Source organism: Brassica rapa, chromosome A04 (genome assembly GCF_000309985.2).
Source record: "Brassica rapa cultivar Chiifu-401-42 chromosome A04, CAAS_Brap_v3.01, whole genome shotgun sequence".
NCBI classification, from domain to species: Eukaryota; Viridiplantae; Streptophyta; class Magnoliopsida; order Brassicales; family Brassicaceae; genus Brassica; species Brassica rapa.
The window spans coordinates 4040254-4064117 of NC_024798.2; the positions used below are offsets into that span (position 1 = coordinate 4040254).

The following is a 23864-nucleotide window of genomic DNA, read 5'->3' on the forward strand; positions in this document are numbered from 1 at the left end:
ATTCATGGGTTAGGGAGATTAAGGGTGATTAGGTTAGAGCTAGGATGTTTTAGTGTAGATCATTCGTATTTCCTTGCTAGTAGAGTAATCATAATGCATCTTCTGAGTTGGCCACTCAGTTGTTGATCCTTAGGCATTTCTCACCCGAAAGGTGTTCGATGAAATGCCCGAGACAACTCTCCTAGGCTTTTAGTATACTTTGCCAAAGACATTTGTTGTTAAAGATGCTAAGATAGCTAATAGACTTGTTAGTAATGATTGCTTTCATATTATTCAACCAAAGACATTTGATGTTTGAGATATGTTAGCAAATGAGCATTCATCTAGACATAGAGCTTGCTTAGAATTGTGTCTAGGCTTAAGGTTGATAGTTTGATTGATCATTTGCCATCCTTAGTTCGATACTTGATCACCCAAGGTCTAATCCCTATGCCCATGAGTTCTCTTTTCCCTTAGTCAAGAAAGTATCATTCTGTTATTGCTTTCTAGTTTAGTAGTAGTTAAAACCCATCTAAATCATTGGTTGCACTTAGATTAAGTGAGTACTTGCATTCTCGGTGCTTTGATATCCCTCAGAACTGGTTCGACAATCATTTATACTACAACATTTGTCTTAGGAGCCTTGAAAACTCCTAATATCAAATTGGCGCCGTTGCCAAATTCTGAGTAGATTTCAACATTGAGATTTAGTCACTTGCTTGAGACTAAGTCATTTTTATTTTCTTTTGTTACTGATTCTTCTTCACCTCCCTTTAATCTACAGGTGTATGCACTTGAAGAGCATGGGTCCATCAAACCTAGTTCCAAGAGCTGCAGATATCAGAGCTTTAGAGAGAGAGTGTGCTAGAAAGAGAAGAGAAGAAGAGCAACAGGCTCAATTGCTTAGATTGCACACTGATATGGGGGACATACATCAGCATGATGCAGGCGTAAATGGCGCTAATAACAATGCTCCAGCTAACCAACAGCGAGCAGCTCGACCAATTGGCACTTACGACCGTCCCAACATTCATGGTCATAGATTGGGAATCCGAGCACCAGCTGTGGCAGCCAACAACTTTGAGATCAAATCAGGACTCCTCAACGTGATCGAGAACAACAAGTATCATGGATTGGCTCTAGAGGATCCATTTGATCACTTGGACAGGTTCGACAGCTACTGTGGGTTGTCAAAAACCAATGGTGTGTCCGAAGATGCCTTAAAGCTCAAGCTATTCCCTTTCTCTTTGGGGGATAAGGCACGTCAGTGGGAGAAGTCCCTACCCAGCGACTCCATCACCACTTGGGATGACTGCAAGAAAGCATTCTTGGAGAAATTCTTCTCTACTTCAAGAACTGCTAAGCTGAGAAACGAGATTTCCAGCTTTCAACAGAAGAACTTGGAAGGCTTCAGTGAAGCCTGGGAGAGATTCTAGGGCTACCAAGCTCAATGCCCGCACCATGGCTTTTCTAAGGAGAGCTTGCTGAGCACATTCTACCGTGGTGCTCTTCCTAAGTACAGAGCCAGACTGGATACAGCTAGCAATGGGTTCTTCTTGAGGAGAACTGAGGAGGATGCAGAAGAGCTGGTTGACAACATGGTAAAGAGTGATGCAGTCTACAGTGGAGACCACAATAGAGGCAGTAGAACAGATGATAAGCAGACGAGGAAAGAGATCAAAGCTTTGGAAGACAAGATCGACCTACTCATTGCTGAAAAAGCAACCCAAGAGCAGCTGAAGTTTGTTGGTAACTCCAAGCAGGAAGATCCACTTGCTGTCAATGAGGTTGAGGGTTTGGAAGGTCAAGAGGAGTTGTGTTTCATTAACAACAATGGTAGCTGGTACAAAAAGGAGCCCAACTTTCAGTACAACAACTACCAACAGAAATCCTATCCAAACAACCAACAGAGTGGCTATCCGCCAAGAAACAACCAGCAAGGCAGCTATCAGCCTCAGCAAAACCCCTCGTCTGGTTCCTCTGCTCCTCAAGAGAGCAGCACTGATACCTTACTGAAACAAATCTTGGAGTCTCAGACTAGAAGTGAGAAGCATGTTGGTTATGAGTTGAAGAACCTTCATACCAAGATTGATGGGAGCTACAATGAGCTCAACAACAAATTCTCACACCTTGCTTCTACAGTCAAGAATTTAGAGAATCAGTTTGCTTCCATGAACACTCACCAGAATCGCCAGCAAGGCTCTCTACCTGGAAAGTCTGACCAAAACCCCAAGGAGGCCAAAGCTATCACCCTTAGGAGTGGTAAGCAGTTACCTCCTAGAACCCTCACCAAGGATGCTGAGAAACTAGGTGAGGGGGTTGCCATCAACATAGATGATGAAGTGGTGATTGTTGATGAGAAGATCAATGACGAGATCGTGGAGAAGATAGTGGAAGCCAAAGGTAAAGGAAAGGTTGGGGAAGAGAAGAAGACAGTAAGGGATGGTGAAGTTGTAACTCCAGCAAGTGAAAGCTCTTTTGTTCCTCCTCCCTATGAACCCAAACTTCCATTCCCTGGTAGATTCAAGAAGCAGCTGCTAGAGAAGTACAAGGCTCTGTTTGAGAAGCAAATGAGTGAAGCTCAGGTTGCAATGCTCATCATCGATGCTTTCATGTTGATTCCTCAATACAGCAAGTTCCTGAAAGATGTTGTAGCTGCAAAGAAGAAGGAGATGGAAGGCATGATGATTCTTACCCATGAGTGCAGTGCCATCATCCAGAGGCTTGATGTTCCAGAGAAGTTAGAGGATCCAGGAAGCTTCACACTACCTTGTGCTCTTGGACCTATGGTATTTGAGAAATGTCTCTGCGATTTGGGAGCTAGTGTCAGCTTGATGCCTTTGTCTGTTGCAAAGAAGCTTGGATTCACTCAGTACAAGAAGTGTAGACTCTCTCTGGTGTTAGCTGATCGTTCAGTGAAGTACCCTGTGGGCATCTTAGAGGACCTCCCTGTGAAGATTGGAAGGTATGAGATATCTACAGATTTTGTGGTGCTTGAGGTGGGTGAGGAGGCTCAAGACCCATTGATTCTAGGAAGACCATTCTTAGCTACAGCAGGAGCTATTGTTAATGTGAAGGAAGGCACGATTGATCTCCATTTGGGTAAAGAGAACATCCTCCACTTTGACATCAAGAGGAAAATGAGGAAACCAACTGTGTTCGGGCAAGCCTTCTACATTAAAGAGATGGACACTCCTGCTGATGAGCACCTTGAAGAGTTACCACCTGAAGACGACGAGGAGGGAGCATCTCCCTCTACTCATTCCCCATAAAAGGTAACCCACCACACTCCCCTGTATATACCATTTTATTTTTGCATATTAGTCTTCTTTTCGGTATCTCTCTCTACTTGACAACACAGAGACTGTGTAACTCAAGTTTGGGGGAGGTACCAAGTATTTGATCATGTTTGCTTTGATGTTGTTTCATTGAGTCATGCATTTGCAATAAAAAAAAAAAATCAATCATTTAGTTTGCATCGTTTGCATTTTTAGGAGAGTCTAGAGCATATAGGTTGCATTCACTTGCATTGGGAGCAATGATTTTAGATGCCTTGTAAAGAACAATACGTTGCACCTGAGTAGCTTTTGCACCTCTCAAAAAGACTTGTATGTTTCGAGCCTTGAAAACTCTTCCTGAAACTTGTTGATTGCTGAAACTCAGTCTTTGAAGCCAACTACAACCTTATTTGAACTGAACGAACTTAATGCTTCTTGCTCATGGTCCCTTGTGTACTGAGTCATGGCTATACACACTTGAGTTGTCACATCCTTTATGCCAATCTTATTTTGACAAACTCTAGTGGTAGACCACTCCTAAAACCCTTCCCTCCTTTTAAGCTTTCATTGTTTGATGAGTGAGGCCTTCTTCGGAAAGTCTTACATGTGCATAATGTTGAGAGTATCGGGAACGACAATGCTTGATCTTCATTCTTGCTAGATTGGGCACTCTATTGTCTAGCTATAGGTGGTGGGTGAGTGTTGTGATTATGATTTGGGAGAAATGAAAAAAAGAAAAGAATAAACTCTTTGTGCTTAAGTGAATTGTTTTATTGGGACCAGTATAGAAGCCTCTAACTCAAGTTTTGAAAAGTCTTGGCCCCCAGCCTAAAAAAAAAAACGGAAAAAGAAAAACGAAAAAAAAGAGAAAAGAAAAAAAAAAAGAAAAAGAAAAGAAAAAGGGGGCTAGCAAAGTTGTTAGGAGCTAAGAAATGTTTTGAGGTTGTGAAAAATCCCTTGTAGATTTCAAAGAGAAGGAGTTAAAGTTCTTAGGATCTTTTGGTGAGAGATGTGAGTTGGGTTTGACATTTGGGAATGATTGTGTAATTGTGTGTTTGGGAAAAGGGTAGAACAATGGAGATTGAGCATTGTATGCATGAGTTGATCCCTTTCTTAGATATATTATGTGCAATGTCAAGGCTACTTGTTTCGAGAGTAAACCACCTTAAAGATCATATGTTTTGAACCTCTTGAATCACTTGAATAAAAGCCTTCCCTTACCCAACCAAATGACTTGGACCAACTGACCATTTGCAAGAATTCACCTGATGTTTTGTGCTTAATGAATGTGAGAGTTGGTTGATTTGAATGTGTGGATGCTTGATGATGAGTGTAAGAACAAAAAGAGTTAAGATAGGCCTAGAGAAGCTAGAGTGTAATAAGAGAGTGTGCTAGTTGTGTTTCTTTTGGCTATGTGCTCCCACCTTCAACCTCTCTCCCTATGAGTTCTAGAAAGTTCACTTGTGGACAAGTACAATAACAAGTTTGGGGGAGTTGATATCTTGCATATTTACATTGTTTTATCCATTCATTCATAAACATTTTCATCATATAGATTAGGATTTAGACATGTTTAGGTTGCATTTTGCATACATATGTCTCTATCAGGTATTTGAGTACCACATGGAGTTTCTGGAGACATTTGGGTTCATTTGGAGCTCAAAGGAGGTGATTAGAGTGGTCTTTGGACGAGCACTGCCTGGAGCGACTTCTCGGAGCGACTACATGAGGTCGCTGTGCACCACATCCCGGAGCGACTCATCCAGAGCGACTGCACGAAGTCGCTCGCGTTTTCACATCCGGAGACACACATAGATGACCCTGGAGTGACCTCTCAGAGCGACCTACCAAGGTCGCTCCCGATCCAGAGCGACCCGTTGGAGCGACACACCAAGGTCGCTCGCGACCTCTCGCCAGGAGACACCAAAAATCGGCCCTGGAGCGACTTCCCGGAGCGACACCTGCAAGTCGCTCCGCGTTATTTTGCTGCCGAAAATCATGATTTCTTAAGGACCTTTTTGCAATTTATTTTGGACGTTTTGCACTTAGAAAAACCTATGTTTTAAATATCTTTTGTAGCCACCAGAGGCAGATTATCTTTTATCTTTGATCTATTGAGAAATACACAAGAACTCTCTTGAGAAGTTCATCTCTTGGATTTTGATTTGTTATGTTCTTGTGTTCTTGTTGATTTCTTATCTATTTCTCTACATGGTTAATCTGAAATCCAATATGGGTTTAAGAGGAATCATGGAGATTAGTGAGTAATCACCTTTTGAATTCATGGGTTAGGGAGATTAAGGGTGATTAGGTTAGAGCTAGGATGTTTTATTGTAGATCATTCGTATTTCCTTGCTAGTAGAGTAATCATAATGCATCTTCTGAGTTGGCCACTCAGTTGTTGATCCTTAGGCATTTCTCACCCGAAAGGTGTTCGATGAAATGCCCGAGACAACTCTCCTAGGCTTTTAGTATACTTTGCCAAAGACATTTGTTGTTAAAGATGCTAAGATAGCTAATAGACTTGTTAGTAATGATTGCTTTCATATTATTCAACCAAAGACATTTGATGTTTGAGATATGTTAGCAAATGAGCATTCATCTAGACATAGAGCTTGCTTAGAATTGTGTCTAGGCTTAAGGTTGATAGTTTGATTGATCATTTGCCATCCTTAGTTCGATACTTGATCACCCAAGGTCTAATCCCTATGCCCATGAGTTCTCTTTTCCCTTAGTCAAGAAAGTATCATTCTGTTATTGCTTTCTAGTTTAGTAGTAGTTAAAAGCCATCTAAATCATTGGTTGCACTTAGATTAAGTGAGTACTTGCATTCTCGGTGCTTTGATATCCCTCAAAACTGGTTCGACAATCATTTATACTACAACATTTGTCTTAGGAGCCTTGAAAACTCCTAATATCAAAGGCTGATTGGGCGTTTGATTTATTTGTCTATAACAAGGCCAGACATATCTTACTCTGTCCACATCTTGTCACAGTTCATGCAAACGCCGCGAGAGGTGCAGTGGGCAGCAGCGTTGCGGGTTGTGAAGTATCTTAAAGGAACTGCTGGACAAGGGATTTTATTGAGTTCTCAAGGTGACATGAGGTTATCTGTGTACTGCGACGCAGACTGGTCTGCATGTCCCACCACAAGGAGATCATTGAGCGCTTACGTAGCACTTGTGGGGGAGGCACCGGTCTCGTGGAGAACTAAGAAGCAGGGGGTGGTGTCACATTCGTCTGCAGAGTCTGAATACAGGTCGATGGCATTGGCAACAAGAGAGATAAAATGGCTACGGAGGTTGTTGTGTGACTTGGGAGCTAAGCAAACAAGCCCGTCAAAGTTATTTTGCGACAGTAAGTCAGCTATATACATAGCAGCCAATCCAGTATTCCATGAACGAACTAAACACATTGAGTCTGACTGTCATCAAGTAAGAGATGCTATTGAAAAAGGGTTGCTGGAAACGATACATGTTCGTACACACGAATAGTTGGCGGATGTTTTAACAAAGGCGCTAGGAAGAGTGCAATTTCAAAACTTGTTGTTCAAGTTAGGAGTAAGAAATTTTCATATTCCCAACTTGAGGGGGAGTATTGGAGATAAGGATGATAGTAGTTGAAGATATATACAAATCTAAGATAATGATGTATTTAAGAGTCATAGTTATCCTAACCAAGTCGGTTATGGTTCTTGTATAAATACTTATGTATTGTGATCAATAAGAACAAGCAATTCTAAACACTTACAATCCGCGAACAGTACAAGGACCAGACCAAAAGGCCTCTTATTTAGCGACTTCTCTCCTTGGTTTTAGTGTTTTTGTGGGTTCCGCTTCTTAAGGACCAAACCAAAACCTCCGATAATGTTGCTCTAATGAGTTTCTTGATAAAATATCTAATGGATATATTTTTATATTTCATCGACGAAGACATGTGTAGTGTCACTAAAAACCAACTTTACCATAGGAAAAATCTAACACAAAGGTTAGTATGCTAATAAATCTTGAGGTTTGTATTTGATAATTACTCTTACGAAATTAAAAGGTCGAATATATTTGACATCCAAAAATAATTTCTTAATCTTTATTAAGAAATGTAAGATCGAAATATCAAACATTTACGGTGGGAACTCTCAATGCTTCACCCACAAGCCTTTCTCCTTCAACTGAAACCGCTGTGGAACATCACATAGTATAAGACAAGAATGATAAAGAAAACTAAGAATAACTTGAATATACAAACCAATTCCAATCTTCCAAACTTACTCACAATACGCCAAAATAGAGAAAACAATCAGGGGTATGACTGACCTGCGTGAGAGCATATCTCTTATTCCATTGCTTGTCAAATCGTATGCTTACTTAAATTTCTTTCAGCGGTTCCTCAACAATCGGTTGACCATCAGGCTGACAGATATGGTATATCCCATTCTTTTCAGATAGAGAAAAATTGAGAAGTCGAGACACATGTGATAAATCATAATCCACAAAAGCCTTGTGTCTTTTAAACAGGAACACCATATGCAAGTTTGATGGTTCAGGACATGCCATCATACACAATAAGCGAGACAATGCTGCGTTCACACACAACACGACAAGGAACCTTTTGCGATGGAAAAATTAAGAAATCCTAAGAAATAAAATACATGTTATTCGTTGTCTTCAAACATGAACCCGATAAATAATGGAGAATTGTTGTACATAAATTAACCTAAGAAAAATCTTATTGGTTAAGAGTGGAACACTGGCCTCCAGCTTCCAGACCTTTAGAGCAAGATTATTGGTGTATCTTAGGTGAATTCTTAAGAGCAACATTATCGGACAGAAGTCTTTAAATTTTTTTTTTCTTTTTTTTTCCGTTTTCTGGGTTTTTTTTTTAAAAGTCAACCAATCGCGGACCACCACGTGTCGTAGGACCCGCAAACAGTGTAGAGGATGCAGCAAGGACATTCCCTATTTAACGACTTCTCTCTCTTGTCCCTTCTTGGTTTTGCCAAATTGTGGTCCCTCCTCTCCTAAGGACACCAGCAAGGACCTGCAATATTGTTGCGCTAAGGGAGGGATCACAAAAATTGTAAAACCGAGAAGAGAAGTTTGTTAATTAAAAAACATTTTCGTTTGGTCCTTGTACTGTTTACGGGTCTTACTGACAGGTGGTAGCCTGTGATTGGTTCATTTTTATGTTTTTTAATCAGAAAAAAGAAAAAAAAATTCAAGAACCCTGAAAATGTCCCTACCGATAATGATGCCCTTAGGGTAAGTGGTTTCCTTATGTCTTAGGATAAAAAAAAAATATAGATAAATAAAAATATTTTAATATCTCTGGATATAGACTTCTGTAATGTCTCTAAGAATTTTTTTTACCAAAATAAATTAATAATTCATTGATAAATGTAATCAAAATTTTCGCTTACGGTTGGAACACTTGGTGCAACCTACCGTCAAATATTTAAAATATAAAATATTAATAATCTTTTTGATTATGTTTTAACATTTAAATTAGAAAATTATAGAAGATATAGAAATTATTATTTTTACTAAACATTTTTCATTTTATAACAGAAAATATATATGTATTTAGTAAGCTAAATAAAAAATAATCATAAACACCCGCACTATTCATAAAGTGTATAGTTGACTTAAAGAGAGAGGGAGAGGAAAAACTTGAATCTTCCATCGAAACAATGAATCCCTTTGGTAGTTTCACGAAAGAGAGGAGGAATGGCCCAAAAGCACCAGATACAGTGAGCTTCCCATTGAAGGAGAGGAACTTACGCATGGTTGCAGTATCCACGACGTCCCCGGCGGCTGCGATTCCGAACTCACCTCTTGCGGCGTTTCAGTCACCATCCTCTCCTCCTCCGCCGGAAAGACCGTCAACCTTACGCATGGTTGCAGTCTCCACGTCCCCGGCGATTCCGAACTCACCTCTTGCGGCGCTTCCTAAACAGTCGCCATCGTCTCCTCCTCCGAACTCGCCACCGTCAACCTTGTTCTTGATGACCATTACCTTTGTTGGTTTAGTTCTTGCGCGGCTTCAGTCGCGTAGCGACTGAGAGAGATGTCTTCTCTTTTCTTTTATTTATCTTTCTTTCTTTCTTTCTTTCTTTCTTTCTTTCTTTCTACCGTGAAGCCATGGGGATCTTTCTTGTGTCTCACGTCAGTCACCAATGAATCATTTTTCAACAGTGAGTCGTTTCTTTTCTTTAAACTTACAGTTTAACTAGTTCGATTCTTGCTATAGCCTCTGTAGACCTCATGTGCGTTTAACTTCGAATACAGATATAATAAGGAATTGGATCCGTAACATTGAGCATCACGCTTCTGATAAATGTCAACAAGATTCTAGTGGGGAACAAGGTTGAAAGCAAACATGTCTCTCTCTGTTTCTCTTTTACCCTTCCCATGTATCTTCATCTGCGTGGAGTTTTGTTACGCGTGTCTAACTCTTTTTGTTTAGTTAATTAACGTTGATGAGTTTGGTTTTGCAGAGTGCCAAGACTATAACCTACACGTTGAGGAAGTTTTCTTTTCAATTGGTAAAGACATTAAGCAAAGAGTCAAAGACTTGCAGTTTACCGATGCCAAACGCTAAGGTTCGTTGAGCTTTAGAATCTATTTACACTGTCATCATTATAATATTCGTAGAATGCAATTAGGTTAAGTACATGTAGAGAGTACGTAACAAGTTTAGGTGGAGGTAGAGAGTAACAAGTTTAGAGCTTTAGTAATCATATGATAAGTTCAGTATTGATCAAAATGAACATTTTACTCTGTCTATCAAAAACGGTTTTAACAAAGTCAAGTATGTTTTTTTTATCACTGTGTACAGGCACAAACAATCAAAATAAACCAATTCGATTTGATGCACCGCCTAGAGCTTGACTGGTCCCAAACATTTGAATGCAGATTGTGTTAAACTATATAATCTAATCTCTCCTTGATACATTTACATAAGTTAGTTATTTATGTTATTACACAAAGAGTTGTAACTCTTCAAGTTGTGTCCTTTAGTATAAAGAGTTGTGTCTCTTATACTTGTATTGATTCGATCTCTATATAAAGATCAATCATCTGTTGTAAACATATTACCGAATCTCAATAATACAAAAGTATTTTCAGATAAGTTTATAAGCCTGAAACGTCTATCTTATTCTTTCTCTCGAACTCGTGTGTAACACACTGTGATCGTTGTGTAACACAAGCGGTTGGTAAAAGATTAACATGGTATCAGAGCTTTACGTTTGAGAGGACAAAGAAAAAAGCACTAGTAAGAGAAACACTTGGCGTGGAGAAAAGGAGGCTAGAGGATTTTGTCATACGATTTCGGAATCATTCGAAACGATGAAGAATCAAGTAATCCCCATATTTGATGGAGAGAAGTACGACTTCTGGAGCATCAAGATGACAACCATTCTCAAGACCAGGAAGTTATGGTCTGTGGTTGAAGAAGGCGTAGCAGCCCCACCAGCACAAGTGGATGAAACCCCTGAAACAGCAAGGGCAAGATCGCTTAGAGAAGAAGCGATGATGAACGATACATTGGCTTTGCAAATCTTGCAAACTGCTGTATCGGATCATATATTCTCACGGATTGCAGCAGCATCAACATCCAAAGAGGCGTGGGATGCATTGAAGGAGGAGTATGAAGGCTCTCCTCAAGTTCGTTTGATTAAACTTCAAACATTGCGAAGGGAGTATGAGAATCTGAAGATGTATGAGAATGAAGACATTAAGGTCTTCACAGATAAGATAGTTGAATTGGCAAATCAATTAACTTATCATGGTGAACAGAAGTCAGATGTTCAACTCATACAGAAGATACTCATCTCTCTCCCAGCCAAGTTCGATAGCATAGTCAGTGTGTTGGAGCAAACAAGCGATTTGACTTCAACAAAGATGACAGAGTTGATCGGGATCTTGAAGGCTCATGAAGCAAGGCTGGCTGCAAGAGAAGAAAGCACCAGTGAAGGAGCATTCGATGCTCGTGTTAAACACAAAAATTCTGGTGTTACACAAGACAACTCAAAGCGCCAAGGAGGCAAGAAGTGGTGCGGTTTCTGCAAGAGAAACAACCACAATGAGAGCGAGTGTTGGAGGAAACAGAAGAAGGAAGATCCAAAGAAGGATCACAGAAGTAACAAGGAGTGTTACAATTGTGGCAAGTTAGGCCACTTTGCAAATCAGTGCTACTCAAAGAAGAAAGAGAAGGCACATGTGAGTCTCGAAGAAGATTCAAATGAAGATCACATGTTGTTCAGTGCGAGCGAAGCAGCAACAACAGTGATGGAAGATGTCTGGTTAGTAGACAGTGGAGCAACTAATCATATGACAAAGGAGGAGAGTTACTTCTCAAAGCTTGATAGGAGTATCAAGGTTCCAATAAAGATTGGAAATGGAAGCACAGTCATGACAGCCGGTAAAGGAGACATTACCGTCATGACCAAAGGTGGCAAGAAGACCATCAGAAATGTATTCTTGGTTCCGGGTTTGGCAAAAAATTTGTTGAGTGTTCCACAAATTGTTTCAAGCGGATACCGGGTGAGTTTCCAAGAGAAGAGATGCATCATAGATGATGCAAAAGGAAGGAGGATAATGGATATCCCAATGACTCACAAAAGCTATCGAATCAGGATGAGTTCGGCTCAGGTAGAAGAGGCCTTGAGCGCTAGTGAGCAAGGAAAGATGGAGACATGGCACAAGAGACTTGGTCATGTAGGCGACAAAAGGTTGCAACAAATGCAAGACAAAGACTTGGTAAAGGGATTACCAAAGTTTAAAGTCAAGAAGGAAGCATGTGAGGCGTGTAGACTTGGAAAGCAATCACGCAAAAGCTTCCCAAAGGAATCTCAAACTAAGACAAGAGAGAAGCTTGAGATTGTACATACGGATGTATGTGGGCCGATGCAGCACCAGTCTGTTGATGGAAGCCGATACTTTTTGCTATTCTTGGATGATCATACTCACATGTGTTGGGTATACTTCATGAAGCAAAAGTCAGAGACATTCTCACTGTTCAAGAAGTTCAAAGCAATGGTGGAGAAGCAGTCGGATTGTACCATCAAGACACTGAGATCAGATGGAGGTGGTGAGTTCACTTCACGAGAATTCAACCGGTTCTGTGAAGAAGAAGGAATCAATAAGCAAGTCACCTTGCCTTATTCACCGCAACAAAATGGTGTAGCGGAGCGCATGAATAGGACTTGGTGGAGATGGCTAGATCTATGTTGGCAGAACAAGACTTACCGCTCAAGTTATGGGCAGAAGCGGTATACACTGCCTCATATCTTCAAAACCGTCTGCCATCAAAGGCAATAGAAGAAGATGTCACTCCTATAGAGAAGTGGTGTGGACACAAGCCAGATGTGTCACACATGAGAATGTTTGGTAGCATATGCTACATACATATCCCAAATCAAAAGAGGAGGAAGCTAGACGTCAAGGCAAAGCGTGGAGTCTTTGTTGGATATAGCAACCAATCCAAAGGCTATAGAGTTCTCATTTTGGAGAATGAGAAGATTGAAGTATCAAGAGATGTCGAGTTTGAAGAAGGAAAGAAGTGGGATTGGAAAAGGCAAGAAGAAGTGAGGAAGACATTGGAGTTGTCTATGGAAGACTCTCACTCGCCTGAGGATCAAACCGAAGGTGCATCCAGTCCTGAGGAACAAACCGAAGGTGCATCCAGTCCTGAGGAACAATTTGGAGGTACTTTCAGTCCTATTTCTTTTCAAAATGATGATCATGATACTAGTAGTGGAGATGAAGAAACTTCTGAGGCACCAAGGAAGTTCAAGTCCATGGTTGATATCATGGAAAGGGCACCGAGAGTAGAGCTTGATGAAGCGGCTCAAGCTATAGAAGCTTGTCTTCATGCAAATGAAGAACCATACACTTATGATGAAGCGTGTGGTACCAAGGAATGGAGAGAAGCAATGAATGAGGAGATAGCCATGATTGAGAAGAACAAGACGTGGGAACTAGTGGACAAGCCAAAGAAGAAGAATGTGATAAGTGTGAAGTGGATCTACAAGATCAAGACCGATGCAAACGGCAATCACATCAAGCACAAGGCGCGGCTAGTTGCAAGAGGGTTCTCTCAAGAGTATGGTGTTGACTACCTTGAGACGTTTGCTCCTGTCTCAAGACATGATACAATACGAGCCATACTTGCCTATGCGGCTCAGATGAAGTGGCAATTGTATCAGATGGATGTGAAGTCAGCCTTTCTCAATGGCGACCTCAAGGAAGAAGTGTATGTCACACAACCGCCTGGGTATGTGACACACGGAAGGAACACAAGGTGTTAAGGCTACACAAAGCTTTATATGGTTTAAAGCAAGCCCCAAGGGCATGGTATGGAAGGATAGATTCATACTTTCTTCAAAACGGTTTTGAGAGGAGTATGAATGATGCGGCCTTATACATCATGAAGCAAGGAGGAGATGTGTTGATCGTGAGTCTATATGTGGATGATATAATCATCACAGGAAGCAACATTCAGAGCATCAACACATTCAAGGAGAACATGAAGAAAGAATTCGAGATGGTGGATCTTGGATTGTTGAACTACTTTCTTGGAATGGAAGTAATTCAAGACGATGGAGGCATATTTCTTTCACAAGAAAAGTATGCAAACAAACTTGTAGACAAGTTTGGGATGCGAGACAGCAAGAGTGTAAGCAACCCACTTACACCACAAGGAAAAGGAGTTGAGGATGACAAGGAGTATGGAGATCCGACTAAGTATAGAAGCATCATTGGAGGGCTTTTGTACTTGTGTGCATCAAGACCTGATGTGATGTATGCAAGCGCCTATCTCTCAAGATACATGTCATCACCTCGCATGAAGCACTACCAAGAAGCCAAGAGGGTGTTAAGATATGTCAAAGGAACATCAAACTTTGGAGTGTACTTCACAAGCGTGAAAGAACCAAGACTTCTAGGCTACACGGACAGCGATTGGGGTGGTTCTAAGGAAGACAAGAAAAGCACTTCAGGTTATGTGTTTACTCTTGGATCAGCCATGTTTTGTTGGCAGTCAAGCAAGCAACAAACAGTGGCGCAATCAACGGCTGAGGCAGAGTACATAGCCGTGTGTGCAGCAGCAAATCAAGCAGTGTGGTTACAAAGACTATTTGAAAACTTTGGTCAGAAGTTTGAAGGAGGCATTCCGATCTTATGTGACAACAAATCAGCAATAGCAATTGGGAAGAATCCGGTGCAACACAGAAGGACGAAGCACATAGAGATCAAGTACCATTTCGTGAGGGAAGCTGAGCAAAAGGGAATCATTGAACTGAAGTATTGCAAAGGGGATGATCAACTCGCAGACATTCTCACAAAGGCATTGGGTGGTTCAAGATTTGAAGATCTAAGGAAGCAGCTTGGAGTCAAGTCGAGATATGATTAAGGAGGAGTGTTAAACTATATAATCTAATCTCTCCTTGATACATTTACATAAGTTAGTTATTTATGTTATTACACAAAGAGTTGTAACTCTTCAAGTTGTGTCCTTTAGTATAAAGAGTTGTGTCTCTTATACTTGTATTGATTCGATCTCTATATAAAGATCAATCATCTGTTGTAAACATATTACCGAATCTCAATAATACAAAAGTATTTTCAGATAAGTTTATAAGCCTGAAACGTCTATCTTATTCTTTCTCTCGAACTCGTGTGTAACACACTGTGATCGTTGTGTAACAGAAGCGGTTGGTAAAAGATTAACAGATTGTACACTTATGCACAGCATTCTCGCTGTTCCGATGCTCCGCTTGTAATAGAATCTTATGTGACCAATTAGGGTTTATTTATATACAAAACTAAAGAACGTTTCAGAGACTTTGAGTTTTGTATTCAAATAAACCAAGCAGCATTACTGAGACTTTGACTTTTGTATTCAAATAAACTAAGCAGCATTAACTGCTTTGACTAAGCACTTCTAAATTTGTAAGCAAATTACGTTCATAGAAAAAAAATTGTTAGCAAATTACGTACCTTCATAGCAAAAAAAAAAAAACACATACACGTGCTTTTTATTTACTGTTTATCAAAATGGGCACGTATATTTACTTTTAAGAAATTCAAACTCAAAGTCATGACTGCATTCTTAAAAAAATCAAATTCAAAATCTGATACTTTGGAACACGGAATCTATAGACTCTAGATGTATCATATGTTGTGTATACTGTATATACACACACTGCATGTATGAACACCAATGATTTGATATACAATACTTACACCACAAAGTCAATGTGTGCTTCTTCCCGATATATTTGATGGTTTAGTACAACAGAATGATTAACAGAAACCACTTGACTAATGGCAAACAAACATGGACAATATAATTAAATAAAATTAGTTGGTTTCATACAACAAAATGATTAGAAGAAACCACTTGACTAATGGCAAACACACATGAACCATATGAAATAAAATCACTCCCTTGTTTCACCTGAAACACTCATATATTCCACCTGAGTGGAAAATAGAAGCTGGGATGATGTGGAAACCCTATACATAGACTCCAAATCTTTCATATTCTTTCTATCTTTATGGTTGCCGGTTGATTTCAGAGAGAATCCAGCTCTCTTTAAACACTTAGAGTTAGCAAAGATGTAGTTTATGAATTCTCTCTCTTCGTTTCTTCCTTTGTATTCTCTCCACTCAAAGATCTCTAGATGGGTTGACAAACATCCGGGAACAGAACTTGGTTGGTTCCATGAAAGTGGCAACTCCTCCGCAACTTGAATGAATGTCTGTGAAGCAATCCCCAAGGGTTGTGAATCACATTTACTTTTTATTTTATTACTTGAATGAATTAGAGTACCAACCTTGTCGATGAGAAGAACTTTTAGATTAGGAGAATTCTGAAGCAAAAACATTAGTGGTTGTAACCAGTCTAAATCGTGTACAAGTATTATCTTACACTCCATAAGATAAGAGTAGCCAATAGTGCTAAACCAGGAAAACTGCAATGAACACAACAACACATAAGTAAAACCCTAGATGTGTTTATACATATGTTCTTTCTCAGGTATGTAACAACAATGCCAATGAAGAAAATAAAAAAGATGAAACTGAAAAGAGCACCACATACCGTTGCAAAGCTCAAAACTAATTCGAGACACATGACTGAGGAAATAGATGTCCTAAACCTGTCATCAGGGTAACAACGGAAGTTGATATTTGCCTTCTCAAGGCGAGGTTCGTTTTCGATCGAGTAAGAGTCTATCGAGTGATCTGTGATGAAGATTTTCCTTAAAGCCGGAGAATCTATTACTAAACTTCCCTCAATTGCTTCGCCATGTGGTTCTAGTTTCACATAATGATATGATAAAAACACCAAACATGGGGCTTTTATATTGAAAACTTTTACGTTGTCTTGGTGGTGTCGTTCCACAATCAAAGTTTTGAGAAGAGGACAACTCGACAAGAATCGAGCCAAAGAATCTTCATCTTTGTATACCACAGAGTCAAGTATAAGATATTTGAGGGATGGGAGGCATGCTGGAGAAGGAACATCCACAAGAATCTTGTTGGAAAGACCTAGAGAAACAAGTGTATCACATGTGTAAAGGTTATTAGGTAACCTAGTAGGCTCCGCGGACCATCTGAGAATAAACCCTAGCTCACGCACTCTACTATGAACCGCTTTTTTAATCCAATTTCCAACATCAACAACATCAACGTGACCTCCTCTATCGACTCCTATAGCTAATGCTTCTAAAACAGGTGCCTTATGGGCTTGTAGTGACTCGTCGATAAACCGCAAAAGCCACAGTCGTTTCTGATCACTTCTGACAAAAAATCGCTCAAGTAAACGACCAAGTAAACGACCAAGTAAACCGCCAATAACTACTTTGTTTGTATCATCACTGATCATCTCTAAGTAGTCGAGCTTTGGCACCATCGTCCAAATAGACCGCCATCGCTTTGACAAAATCATAGTAGCCACTGCATCTTTTGTTGGCACAAGCAACAATATCCGCACAAGCAAATCGTCTGGTAACGCACTTATCCTGTCTTCTACCCCAAAACTTTTGACTTTTCTCTTTGGGAATCGTCGGGATGTTTGTTCTAACAGTATCGGAATCCCTTTTTCTATTAGTATCGAAATCAAATATCCCACCTGCAACCCAACATGAATTGAGCTGAAACCTGATAAAAGCTGCCTTAACATATTTTTCCCTTTGAAACTACACCAACAACGCTTTTGGCTATCGTTGAGGGTTTTGATTTAATTAGGATATATATATACACGCACGTGGGATTAATTTTGTTTGTTTAACTTTTATATAAAAATAAGAAAATAAATTAAAAAGCTGATCACCGACACCGAAACCAAAACCTAATATATACACGCACGTGGGATTGATTTTGTTTGTTTGTCTATCACCAAGAGAAGGCTCTGCTTGCTGATGCTCTCCTCTATAACATCACTTGTGGCTGTGTCCATCGTGTTAGTCTCATTTAGTAATTCATATTGAAGTCTCAGCGTTATGCTTCAGATATTGAACACTAGCTATAACTTCTCTCATATGAAATCTTGTAGAGCCATTCTCGGTTTTGGATCCTTGTAGGCGGTGTTGTGCTATTTGTTAAATCAATTAGTAGTATATTTTTTCATCAATTATTGAGTAGTATTTTGGTGAAGATGTGATGATTATTATATGTAGCTCTTCTACAAATGATATGTGCCTAAGTACCATTTATGAAACCAATTATAGAGAGGATTCGTGAATCTTTTGTTCCATGCACTTGGTGATATAGTTTTATACATGATTCTGAAACCGTTTTGAGTGCAAAATCTCGAGAGGCTGATGCATATTAATTGTTTATGAGAGGTTCACGGAGAATTGTACTTCACATCCAGCTTTGTATACTTTCGACCTTATTACAGAGACTCTATTACATTCAAGCACAAGCAATGTCCTAAAGCTTCATACCTCTGTTTCTTTAATTTCAACTAGGTTTCAATCTGAGGATTCATATATAAAATCGTACGTACACTATGTTTGTGTACAGTCTAGAATATCTAGGATAATCCTACATACAAATATACAATGTAACTCCTTTGGCTTTTAAATGTATAGTGTGCACAATGTATAAATCAAGGGAAATAATACACTCTCACTCGTTACACAAAAAAAAACCTCATAATGAAGCATTAGATCTTGACAGAACACATATTTTTTTGTCAAAACAGAGATACAGTTTCAAATTTCTTTGGTTCTTCTCTTAATGGCTCTCGGTAAAGCAGCTATTAAAAATTTAGTTTGTTATTGTAAAAGCATAAGTAGTACAAAGCGAATGCTTGTATTGTTTGCATCTATTAGCTGTGTAATCTACCTCAAATATCTGTGATTCAATATGAAGTCATAAGTATGATAGCGATCTCTTTCTTCCCCCATGAGGTTATATCATAACTGGACCACACTTTTGACAATCGCAAACAATTATCTCCTTCTTTATCTGCTGTAGTTGAAGTTTATAAATGGTATGCTCAGTCACCCATGTTCTTGCTTCATGTTTTTGCCTCGGTAAGGTCCCCCCACAGTCACACTCTCAACAATCGATAGAGGAATCAGTCAAATGATTGGTTCATTCGGTCTCTACAGTGAAATGTATCGGTTAACCAAAAACCAAACAGACAGGTACATTTATAATCTGATCACAATATCCGTATATCTCTCTCTAACACATTGTTTGGTTCCGATTCACAGTTTCTTGGAAACCCAGCTTAGCGTGTCAGTCTGATGCACGTAGGATCAAATCTTTGTCGTTTCGCTCTCATCATATTCACAACTTTATCAATCAACGCACCTAACACTCAATCTCGCATTATTGTACTATCTTGTGCTACTTCAAGTTTCGAGGGGATATATAAGAAAATAAGATTTAGGCTTTGTAACAATTTTTATTTACATCGACACTACAAGAAAACACAACATTAACGACGGCGAAATTCGTAGTAAGTTCGTCGTAAAATCAGTTTTATGAGGAACTAGCGAGGAAACACGTTTCGTCGTTATTTGTTCGTCGTAACGCATATTTCCTCGCTAATTCGTCGTAAACTAACGAAAAAACATTTCCTCGTAAAGACGAAGCAAAGTATTCATCGTAAAAACCACGTAACCCTTCCACGTAAGGGGGACGCTACATTTCCTCGTAAATACCTTGAAAACATTTCCTCGTAAATAACACGTAAATGTTTCCACGTCAAATACTCGTTAATCTTTCCTCGTAGTGTTGACGTAAATATTTTACTCGTTAATTCCTCGTAAAATTTCCACGTAAGGTTGTCGTAATTTAGCTACGAATTTACTTTGAGTTTATATTTTCCAGATTAAAAAAAAAACAATGTATTTAATTATTTAATAAAAATCTAATTTAAAAAGAATATTAAATACGAAAATAATTTATACATAAATAATTTTTGAATTTATAATACAACCAACGAAAAAAAAAACTAAGGGTCGTTCATCCCCGGTAGAATTCCTCACTCCTCCTCTCTACATCCGCGTCGGCATGTGTGACGGATGATGATTCACCTAAAATTAACATCAACAATAGTTAACAAATTCTATAAATCTAACTAAGTTCTCTACATTAACCACCTAATCAACACTAATTAACATAAAATCCGTAAAACTATCTAAATTTCCTACACTAACCACCTAATCTACCTAAACTAATCAAATTAGAGAGAAAATAGAGAGCGTACCATAGCTACAAAAGGGAGAGGAAGTTGAGACGAAATGGGAAGTGAGAACTCGCGTGTATATATAGGAAATTATGAAATGTCGTAAATTCCTCGTAAAGTTACGAGGAACTCGTGAGGCCCGTGTTTTTATTTACGAGGAACTCGCGAGGCCCGTGTTTCGTTTCCTCGTAACATCGTCGTTAATTTACGAGGAATTAGCGAGGCCCGCTTTTATTTTTACGAGGAATGAACGAGGCCCGCGTTTTTTTATTACGAGGTCTTTACGACGATTTCTGCTTACGTGGAATTAACGAGTGCCACGTTCTTTATTTTTAAGAATCGTCGTAAGTTCCTCGTTAATTTACGAGGAAATAACTACGTTTATGTTTAAATCCCTAAAATCCGAAACCCCAAACCCCTTCTTCCTTATCTTCTACTTCATATATTCCAAACCCCAACCCCATCCTCCCTTTAACCTCAATCTCTTCTATCCATTCCAAACCCCAAATTCTGAAACCACAATTCCTTAACTAATAATCTCAATCTCTTCTTTTTAATTCAAACCCCATTACAAAAATTAAATTATATAAATAGATTTCTATGATTAAATCCATCAAATCACATGCATTAAATCTGAAAATCAATCATATTAAAACACAAATACATCAATCAGATACATCGACATTCTTGTCATTACTAGAAACATCATCATTTTCATTAAACTCGTCTTCAACAGCTTCGTCCGTGGCATCGTCGGTAATATCTTCGTACTCATGATTATGCAGATCAATGAGAAGGATGTCATCAATTTGTTGTTCAGGTACCTCAACTTCATCTATCTGTTCTTCTTGCAATGGTGGTTCTTCTCCACTGATGATTTGTCCACGAGGTGTAACTTTGATCACGGCAAACCAATTTATTCCCGTTTCGTTTCTTCGTTACATCGTCGTTAATTTACGAGGAATTAGCGAGGCCCGCTTTTATTTTTACGAGGAATGAACGAGGCCAGCGTTTTTTTATTATGAGGTCTTTACGACGATTTCTGCTTACGTGGAATTAACGAGTGCCGCGTTCTTTATTTTTAAGAATCGTCGTAAGTTCCTCGTTAATTTACGAGGAAATAACTATGTTTACGTTTAAATCCCTAAAATCCGAAACCCCAAACCCCAACCCCAACCCCATCCTCCCTTTAACCTCAATCTCTTCTATCCATTCTAAACCCCAAATTCTAAAACCACAATTCCTTAACTAATAATCTCAATCTCTTCTTTCTAATTCAAACCCCATTACATAAAATTAAATTATATAAATAGATTTTCATGATTAAATCCATCAAATCACATGGATTAAGTCTGAAAATCAGTCATATTAAAACACAAATACATCAGTCAGATACATCGACATTTTCGTCATCACCAGAAACATCATCATTTTCATTACTCGTGATTATGTGGAATTTAGTAAGGTAGCCGAAACAAAAAACGTGTTACAATTACAAAGTGGGTGGACTCGAAAATTCTTCGTTAAGTAAATGTAAACTATTTCCTCGTAAAGAAGATGCTACTTTTACGTCGAGCTTACGAGGAAACAGTTTTTCCTCGTAAAAACGAAGTTACCTTGCGTGGTTTTTACGAGGAAATCGTTTCCTCGTTATTTTACGACGAACTAACGTTGATTGTAAATTTCCTTGTAAGATTCTCGTAAAGTCAACGTAAATTTACGAGGACCAGTTTTCCTCGTTAATTTTCATCGTTAATCTTGTGTTTTCTTGTAGTGCGAAGTTTAAGCAGTTAGTTAAATTCAAGAGTGATCAAACCGAAACTAAACCAAACATATTTTTGTTATTTTATTTATGTCTAGTTTGCATGTTTACTAGAAAATCTTAAAAGAACTCATCAGATTACGTGTTTACATATCATTTTTAGTAATTTTATTCAATTTTTAATACTGTTCAAATCCCCAACTACATCATCGTATAATTTCTATTTTTATTATATAATGATTAGTAATATATGTAAAATTAATGAATAATTTCACGAACAATGATTTTATAATATAGTTTTTCATAATACTCGGATTGACAAACGATTTTACATATATAACACTTTTATGGATGTGTTTTTTTTTGCAGAAAACGGCTGCAACGAAAGGTTATACCTTCAACACTCTAGGGGTATGAACGGTGACCGCTAAAAAGGAATGGAATGAGAGGGAACACTTCATTCCTATTCATTCCTTTTTTTTTTCACCATTCACAAGTAACTTTTGATATATAAGGAACACATACAATTCCTCTTCATTCCTCTTTATTTGGGGAATAATAGAAGAAAAATATTCCCTATCAATATAGGTAAGGAACAAAATGGAAAATAAAAAAAATGGTAAAACTCTATTAACGTGAGTTGAACTATACAGAAAAATTAACATTTTTTTTTACTCTTTTCACGTTTTGTTTCCACTATATATGTGAGAATTATTCTACTCAATAACCTAATACAATCAACTAAAGTTCTACAGCAAGAGGTACACACTTTTTCTTACAATTTTTAAGAGAAAGTTATATGTATAATACACGAGTATTAAGATAGAAAATAACATGAATATTTTATGTGTGCCTGTTAGATATCATGTCAAGTTCAAGAAACACTAGCGGATCACAACGTCGTGGACGTCAATCCAGTGGTGAGGCAAGAACCACGACTGATGGCGGAACAACTCGTGAAGGACAGGTATTCATATTTACACTTTTTTCTTCTTAAATCATTGTTGTATTACTATGAAACATGTGAATTAATTATAAGAATACATATATACTTTAGTATCTGTGGAAGGATAAGAATTGTGAAGTTATGCTTGAACTCGTCATTGCGGAGCTAAAAGCCGATGACTACCGTAGTAGAATGCCAGATGTGGCAGCTAGAAAAAGAATTGAAAAAAAATACTTCGAGCTGATAGGTGAAAAGATCTCTTGGGATCCAGAGATAACTAGCAAAATTGGTTACTTGTGTAAACTTTGGAATATTCACAGTCAATTGGTAAAACGCACCGGTGTTTCTGTTGATCCATCTTCTGGACAAATAGATATGGTGGAAACTTGGTGGAGTGATCGGATTGCGGTAATTCTCTACTATATATCATATATAATTACTTTATTTTAGATATATTTGTTTTATACTAATTTTTATTATTCACAGGAATATGGAGGAACTAAAGGAAGACTAGTTCATGTTTTGCAAAAGAAGCCTTTGCCATTTAAAGATTTGTTGGATCAAATTTTTGGTGAACATGATGTTGATCAAGATGAACGTTATTCACCACATATGCTTGGCCTACAACTCCAGCAAGTTCAAACTACTTTAGATGTTGCTGGCATAACAATGGTGGACCAACTGCAAGAAACTCAAACTGCTGAACCAATAGTGGATCTTACTAGTGATCAAGGATGCAACCGATCAATCCGAAGCATGTCGTCACGTCGTTGGAATGGCGGGATCAACACATGACTCTAGAGTGCTGGACACCGCTATGCGAGAGGATCCAATGTTTCCTCATCCTCCAGAAGGAAAATATTATCTTGTAGATTCTGGTTATGCAAATAGGCGTGGTTATCTAGCTCCATATCGATACGTGAAATGAAACAAATAAAATGAAACAAATGTTTGTTGTGCAGGTGAAAGATACGTGTGAAGGAAGAGACACCAAAATCTATGGACAAGAAAGTTTATTTATATTTAAAATGTTTTTAAACAATAGTTTTTAAATTACTTTAATTAAAAATATTCATTCCTTTTAGTGGTTACCATTCATTGCAATATTTTGTTCCATTCCTTCTCTGCATTTATTCCTTTTAATTTGTTCCTATTCATTCCTTTTGATTCTTTTTCCCTATTGTTCCAC

At 38.5% G+C, this 23864-nt stretch overlaps 2 protein-coding genes and 1 non-coding gene across 3 annotated transcripts; 1 reads left to right on the top strand and 2 right to left on the bottom strand.

Annotated features, from left to right (window-relative positions):
- Nucleotides 1–1340: 1340 nt before the first annotated feature.
- Nucleotides 1341–1447, bottom strand: LOC117133853. The gene has a single exon (XR_004457894.1). It is a non-coding gene; the product is annotated as a small nucleolar RNA R71 (small nucleolar RNA).
- A 13545-nt stretch (nt 1448–14992) lies between these two features.
- On the bottom strand, nt 14993–18942 carry LOC103863397 (putative FBD-associated F-box protein At1g05080). Its single transcript, XM_033289234.1, has 3 exons — nt 16751–18942; nt 16362–16570; nt 14993–16233 (listed from the first exon to the last, which is right to left on the bottom strand). The coding sequence occupies exons 1-3, from the start codon at nt 17442–17444 to the stop codon at nt 15700–15702; spliced, it is 1437 nt and encodes a 478-aa protein (XP_033145125.1). The 5' UTR covers nt 17445–18942; the 3' UTR covers nt 14993–15699.
- A 282-nt stretch (nt 18943–19224) lies between these two features.
- Nucleotides 19225–23759, top strand: LOC103863399. The gene is made up of 4 exons (XM_009141145.3): nt 19225–22490; nt 22590–22696; nt 22787–23083; nt 23162–23759. Exons 2-4 carry the CDS (start codon nt 22595–22597, stop codon nt 23468–23470), a joined length of 708 nt encoding a protein of 235 aa, XP_009139393.2. The 5' UTR covers nt 19225–22490; nt 22590–22594; the 3' UTR covers nt 23471–23759.
- The last annotated feature ends 105 nt before the right edge of the window (nt 23760–23864 follow it).